The sequence below is a fragment of the Rhinopithecus bieti genome, unplaced genomic scaffold (genome assembly GCF_001698545.2).
Source record: "Rhinopithecus bieti isolate Rb0 unplaced genomic scaffold, ASM169854v2 scaffold_78620, whole genome shotgun sequence".
In the NCBI taxonomy this organism is placed as follows: Eukaryota; Metazoa; Chordata; class Mammalia; order Primates; family Cercopithecidae; genus Rhinopithecus; species Rhinopithecus bieti.
Window position 1 is genome coordinate 481,044 of NW_016829908.1, and position 7,596 is coordinate 488,639.

At 40.7% G+C, this 7,596-nt stretch overlaps 1 protein-coding gene across 3 annotated transcripts in view; it reads right to left on the reverse strand.

Annotated features, from left to right (window-relative positions):
- Positions 1 to 473: 473 nt before the first annotated feature.
- DBT (dihydrolipoamide branched chain transacylase E2) overlaps positions 474 to 7,596 on the reverse strand; it is a 72,228-nt gene continuing 65,105 nt past the window's right edge. For 2 of the 3 annotated variants that reach the window (XM_017865146.1, XM_017865148.1), the window contains one exon: positions 1,490 to 2,721. In XM_017865146.1, the coding sequence (XP_017720635.1) occupies positions 2,554 to 2,721 (168 nt within the window). In that variant the 3' untranslated portion in view covers positions 1,490 to 2,553. Of the gene's footprint in view, positions 2,722 to 7,596 lie in introns of all 3 variants that reach the window. The other variant, XM_017865145.1, reaches the window with a different exon arrangement.

Below are 7,596 nucleotides of genomic sequence, written 5' to 3' on the forward strand. Positions count from 1 at the left end.
CTCCGCCTCTGGTTCAAGCAATTCTCCTGCCTCAGCCTCCTGAGTAGCTGGGACTACAGGTGTCTGCCACCATGACTGGCTGATTTTTGTATTTTCAATAGAGATGAGGTTTCACCATATTGGCCAGGCTGGTCTCGAACTCCTGACCTTGTGATCCACCTGCCTTGGCCTCCCAAAGTGGTAGGATTACAGGCATGAGCCACCACACCCAGCCTATGCAGCCATTTAAAGCATGATAATGTGGAATTGTTTATTGACATGTAAGGTTACCCATAATATAATGTTAAATTTTAAAAATCAAATAATAAAATAGTAGATACACTATGATCCTGTTTTAATAAAGAAGAATAGCCATATATACAGATACATACATCAAAATGTTAATAGTGGTAAGATTATGAATGATTTTTTATTTTATTGGTTAACTATTTGTATTATCTGAAATTTTACAATAACAGCATTTATTTGACCTATTTTTTTTTTTTTTTAGAGATCAGGTCTCACTCTGTCACCCACACCGGAGGATAGTGGCACAATGACAGCTCACTACAGCTTTGAACTCCTGGGCTCAATTGATCCTCCTGTCTCAGCTTCCTGCGTAGCCGGGACTACAGATGCACACCACCACACTTGGCTAAGTTTTTTTTTTTTTTTTTGAGACAAAAGTGTTGCTCTGTCGCCCAGGCTGGAGTGCAGTGGTATGATCTCTGTTCACTGTACCTCCACCTCTCGGGCTCAAGCAATTCTCCTGCCTCAGCCTCTCAAGTAGCTGGGACTACAGGCGTGCACTGCAAGGCCCAGGTAATTTTTTGTATTTTTACAAAACTGTAGAGACAGGGTTTCACCATGTTGGCCAGGGTGGTCTTGAACTCCTGACCTCAGGTGATCTGCCTGCCTTGACCTCCCAAAGTGCTGGGATTACAGGCGTGAGCCACCAGGCTAATTTTTTTTTTTTTTAATTTTGGAGATGGGATCTCACTATGTTGCCCAGGCTGGTCTCAAATTCCTGGCCTCAAGTGATCCTCCTGCTTTGGCCTCTCCTATAACCGGGATTACAATTACGAGTCATCACACCTGGCTGATTTATTCTTTCCTGATTTTAAAATTATTTCCATTTTGAGAAAAACCAAGTAGATACTAAAACAACCTTTTTTCTGTCACAAAACTTCACTTAAACAACTAATTTTGGCATACAGTTTTCCACTGGACAATATTAGAAACAACATGGATTTCCGAATGCAAATTGAAATGTTGGATACATTCATCTTGGTGCTATTTCTGATTAAAGTAGACCGTTAGCAAAATGACCATTATCAAACCTTCATTTCTATATAAAATTTCTTATTTTTTATATCCATAATTATGATTAGACTCTTCCTTCTCCTCTTATTTACATTCTTACCCAGGATAGGAAGAATGGAATAGACCTTAATTTCTTATCCTATTTTTTAGCTGAAGATCAAAAAAGTTAAAAGGAAGTAGACTTCTGAAATTAAAAAAAAAAAAAAGAAATGTCAATGGCTGCTACCTTTAAAGTACCTTCCTTACATGAGGGAAGTTTGCAAAGGTGAAGGTCTTTCCCAAGAAAATACCAAACCATTACCAAAAATCTAAAAGTATATCCATTTTAAACAAACACCTTTAATAGACTGGTTATAAAACTATAATTGGACATTTTTAAGGCCAGTTTATACTTTTCCCTTTTCAAATACATTAATTAATATAAATAAGACATTTACAGATGATGTTCTCTATACAGAGCAAGCACATACTCTTGGATATCTCCAAAGAGAAGTATAATTGCACTTATTTTATACAACAATTAGCATAACAGGGAAATGGAAAATATTTTTGCATATAAATTCCGTTTCTTAAGTATAATTAAAAAGTTTCATTAAGAGTTGGTTAAAAAAAATAGGGCATATACTGTCTGTATATGGCTACCTGTCTTTTAGTAACATTAATTTTGTTTTTTTGTTTTTGAGACAGAGTCTTGCTTTGTTGCCCAGGCTGAAGTGTAATGGCACGACCTCAGCTCACTGCAACCTCCACCTCCCAGGTTCAAGCGATTCTCCTGCCTCAGCCTCCCAAGTAGCTGGGATTATAGGCACCCACCACCACACCTGGCTAATTTTGTATTTTTAGTAGAGGCGGGGTTTCACCATGTTGGCCAGGCTGGTCTTGAACTCCTAACCTCAGGTGATCTGCCCGCCTCAGCCTCCCAAAGTGCCAGGATTATAGGCGTGAGCCACCGTGCCCTGCCTGATTTTGTTAATCTTGCCAGTTTCAAGTCATTGACACAAAAATGTCAGCACCGTATTAAGAAGTCACACTCTGACCTATAAAATGTGACAGCCCCAGGAGAACCATTACCCCATTATTCATTTTCAGTAAAAAGTCTAATAGAACAGTGACAAATATTGTACCTTAGATCCTTAATCATATGATACAAATCATTTACAATACAAATTGTAAAGATGAACATGTGCTGGCACAGCTAGGGTTTACATACTCTTTGGAAGCTCAGAAAGTTCAAGAATGTCTTATCGGTCTTCATTTCAGATCTAGTAGCATAAAAGCTGGGTTTTCTAAGTAGGATTTCCACAAATTAGAGAAGCGTGACATTGTAGCACCATCAATAACTCTGTGATCAGCTGACCAGCTCACATTCATTATCTGTGCCTTATATACTTCTCCTTTCTGGTTAAATCGGGGAATGGCCTAGAAATGAAAAAAAAAAAAAAGAATAAAGAGTAAACCCTCACTTGCTCAAAGCTCAAACTCTAACAATGGTGTAAGATCAAGCAAACCCTTCTTCCTACAGTAGGGAAAAAAATGGGCATCCCCAATGACTTTTGGAAATGCTGACTCCTACTCTTTCCATCTTCGAGTACGTGCCTGGAGCTTTCAGAAGTTCTCCAAGGTACTTCCTATCCCTTGTACAATTCCCGTACCTACATTCATTAACTTTCATCTCAGATTTCAAATATTTAATAATTTTTTACTGTATACCCACTATGTGCCAAGTACTCTTCTGGGCTCTGGGGAGAGACAGACAATTAAATAAAGCTTCCTCACTGAAGGCAGTGAGGAAACAAGCCATTCTCAAGTTCCCCTGACCACTAAGTTGGCCAGGAAGAAGACAGAGGACAACAACATGCTTGTGTTCTTCGTGGATGTTACAGCCAGTAAGCACCAGATCAAACAGGCTGTGAAGAAGCTCTATGACACTGATGGGGCCAAGGTCAACATCGTGGTCAGGCCTGATGGAGACAGGAAGGCATATATTCCGTTGGCTCCTGATTACAATGCTTTGGATGTTGCCAACAAAATTGGGATCATCTAAAATGAGTCCAGCTGGCTAGTTCTAAATATATATCTTTTCACTGTTAAAAAAAAAAAAGGATAGACAAAATATAAGCCCCAACTTATTATTAGATTCAATAGACATAAAATCATGCTGTCAAACTGCTATAAAAGTTTCTAAGCCCTATTCTGTTTTTCTATACTGATCTCTTCATGGCTGGGATACAACAGTCACAGCCAGATGTGGATCCCTGATGACACTGAGTAGCATCTGTGTAAAGCCATGTAGGCCACTGCAACTACTTGTCTTTGATTCTGAATGAGATGAGAAGCCCTTGGAAGTGTCTGAGCAGACTGGCCATTCACTGAAAGAGGACGACTTTAGGAGGAGCAGGTCTGATGGTGGGGGGCAGTGGGGAAAGGAGCAGGAGCTCAGTTTTAGACATGCTAAAATTCAAGATGCCTTTACACATCCAAGCGAGACATAAGAGTTTAAAGCTCAAAAGTGAGGTCCAGTCTAGAGATATAAACCTGGGAGTCATCAGTGTATAAATGGTATTGAAAGATCAGATAAAGAAAAGGGGTGAGAACTGAATCCTGGGATGCTTCAATGTGTAGAGATTGGGAACATTAGGAGGTATGGGTAAAGGAGACTTAGGGGGAATAGGCAGTGACATAGGAGGGAAACCAAAATGGCCAGGTATGCTGCAAGTCAACATTAAGAATGTTTTCCAAAGAGGTTGGATTGATCAATCATCTCAAGGTCAACTAGTAGGTCAAGGAAAACAAATACCGAGAATTGAGTAACATGGAAGGCTTAATGACTTAAATAACTGAGCAAGAAGGAATTAAATTCTATAATGAAAACAAAATAGCAAAGGAAAGATGATACAAAGGGAGAAAGGAATTAAATACTATTTGTCCCTACCCAACAAATATTATTTTAAGTGATGAATAAGATTTCTACTCTAAGAACTATGCTTCATGGCTTGAAAAAACCAGGATAAAATGATTTTGTAAAAATATATCTATTGAACAGATATTTATAAATCAAATATTCTTTTGTTCATAGCAGCATTATTCACGAGAACCAAAAAATGGAAATAATCCAAATATTCATTGACAGATGAATAGATAAACAAAACATGGCATATATTTATATAAAATAGTATATTATTTACCCTTAAAAATTCATGAAATTCTGATACATGCTACAACATAAATGAACCCTGAGCCAGATACAAAAGGACAAATACTGTATTGATTCCACTTACATGAGGTACCTAGAACAGTCCAATTAATCCATAGAGACAGAAAATAGAATGGTGGTTACCAAAGGCTTGGTAAATGGAGAGATTATTCAGTAAGTGTAGAGTTTCAGTTTGGGATAATGAAAAAGTTCTGGAGACAGATGTGGTGATGGTGGCAAACAATGTAAATGTACTTAATGCCACTGAACAATATACTTAAAAATGTTTAAATGGTCAAGTTATGTTTATATATTTTACAATTATATACATATACACATATAATTCAGAAGATAAATCTCTTTAAGGAAAGAGAACACAAAATTTTGTCAAACAGGTATAATGGTTTGGAAACTTCAGGAAGCCAGAATTTTTTGAGAATCAAATGTTGAATTCTTGTTGGAAAAGAGAATGAGTGATAGAAGTTATCACTCAGAGAACTCCTGATTTGGAAAGAATAGTGACATACTATGTGTTTTTGTTTTTTTCTCCCTATCTCCTCTGCTTGCCAGAAGTGTAAGTGGATGCCAGGAAGGGGGAATGACTTAGATGCTAATTTACTATCTGCTAGAAAGCAAATCAAAGGCTGAAGGCAAGCATTTGTAAGGGTTCCAACACGCGAGGAATAAACTCATGAGGACAAGTCCCAGAGATGTTCAACATGGAAGCATTGTAAGTACAGAAAAGAAAGGCTCTTCTTAAAATACACTCTCCTTAATGTAGTGACAAATGACATTTAATAAACATGGTATTGAAGTGGTATCCAGGCGCTTATTTGCCTCAGTGGTCCTCAACCCTGAATTAATAGGGGTACCCAAGTCCCATCCCCCAAAATTCCAATTCAGTTGGTAGAAGGGGAGCTTGGCCATAATTTTTTTTCAAGCTCCCATATGATTCTAACAGGTAGCCAGGGTTAAGAATCATTGCAACCCTTATGCTAAGTCCATGTCTTCTAAACCACTATCACCTATCACCTTTTCGTACTCATTTGGGTTCCTGTTCAAAATTTAAGTTCTGAGGGTTCTGCCCCTAAGGTAAAGAAATCTGCACTTTTAACTAACACTCCCAATGATTCCTGAGCAAAGAATGCTCTAAATGAGTCTCACTTTGTTTAAAATAACATTTTGAATTAGTTTTCTATTATTCTTTGGTATAATGAAATAAAGATATTTTGAAAGAAGTAGATTGACTATATTTGTGATTATTCATAAAGACTCAATATCTGTGCCTGGCATAATCCACAATGGTTGATCCATACAGAAACAACCCAGATCGCCACCATTTATTACACATAGAGGTAGCCACCAGAAGTGCAGGCCTAGCTCTTAGGAAGAAATAATAGGTTTTTAGATTCCTGGGCAAGATGGCTGAACAGGACAGCTCCGGTCTGCAGCTCCCATGAGACCAAGGCAGAAGATGGGTGATTTCTGCATTTCCAACTGAGGTACCCGGTTTGACTCACTGGGACTGGTTAGGCAGTGGGTGCAGCCCATGGAGGGCCAGCAGAAGCAGGATGGGGTGTCACCTCACCTGGGAAGTGCAAGGGGTCAGGGAACTCCCTCCCCTAGCCAAGGGAAGCCATGAGGGACCCTGCTGTAAGAGATGATGCTATCCAGCCCAGATACTGTGCTTTTCCCATGGTCTTTGCATCCCACAGACCAGGATATTCCCTCGGATGCCTATACCACAAGGGCCCTGAGTTTCAAGCACAAAACTGGGAGGCTGTTTGAGCAGACACCAAGCTAGCTGCAGTTTTTTTTTGGGTTTTTTTTTTTTCATACCCCAGTGGTGCCTGGAACACCAGTGAGACAGAACTGTACACTACCCTGGAAAGGTGGCTGAAGCCAAGCAGCCAAGTGGTCTTGCTCAGTGGATTCCACCCCCACAGAGCCCAGCAGGCTAAGATCTACTGGCTTGAAATTCTCGCTGCCAGCACAGCAGTCTGAAGTCGACCTGGGACGCTCGAGCTTGGTGGGCAGAGGGGCATCCACCATTACTGAGGCTTGAGTAGGTGGTTTTCCCCTCACAGTGTAAACAAAGCTACAGGGAAGTTCGAACTGGGCAGAGCCCACAGCAGCTCAGCAAAGCCACTGTTAACCAGACTGCCTCTCTAGATTCTTCCTCTCTGGACAGGTTATCTCTGAAAGAAAGGCAGTAGCCTCAGTCAGGTGCTTATAGATAAAACTCCCATCTCCCTGGGATAGAGCACCTGGGGGAAGGGGCGGCTATGGGCACAGCTTCAGCAGAATTAAACTTTCCTGCCTGCCGGCTGTAAAAAGAGCAGTGGATCTCCCAGCACAGCACTTGAGTTCTGCTAAGGAACAGACTGCCTCCTTACGTGGGTCCCGGACCCCATGCCTCCTGACGGGGAGATACCTCCCAGCAGGGATTGACAGACACCTCATACAGGAGAGCTCTCGCTGGCATCTGGCAGGTGCCCCTCTGGGATGAAGCTTCCAGAGGAAAGAGCAGGCAGCAATCTTTGCTGTTCTACAGCCTCCACTGCTGACACCCAGGCAAACAGGGTCTGGAGTGGACCCCCAGCAAATTCCAGCAGATCTGCAGAAGAGGGGCCTGACTGTTAGAAGGAAAACTAGTAACAGAAAGCAATAGCATCAACATCAACAAAAAGGATGACCATGCAAAAACTCCATCCGAAGGTCACCAACAGCAAAGACCAAAGGTAGATAAATCCACAAAGATGAGGAAAAACCAGTGCAAAAAGGCTGAAAATACCAAAAACCAGAACGCCTCTTCTCCTCCAAAGGATCACAACTCCTTGCCAGCAAGAGAACAAAACTGGATGGAGAATGAGTTTGATGAATTGACACAAGTAGGCTTCAGAAGATGGGTAATAACAAACTCCTCCGAGCTAAGGGAGCATGTTCTAACCTAATGCAAGGAAGCTAAGATCCTTGATAAAAGGTTAGAGGAACTGCTCACTAGAATAACCAGTATAGAAAAGAACATAAATGACCTGATGGAGCTGAAAAACACAGCACAAGAACTTTGTGAAGCATACACAGGTATCAATAGCCGAATC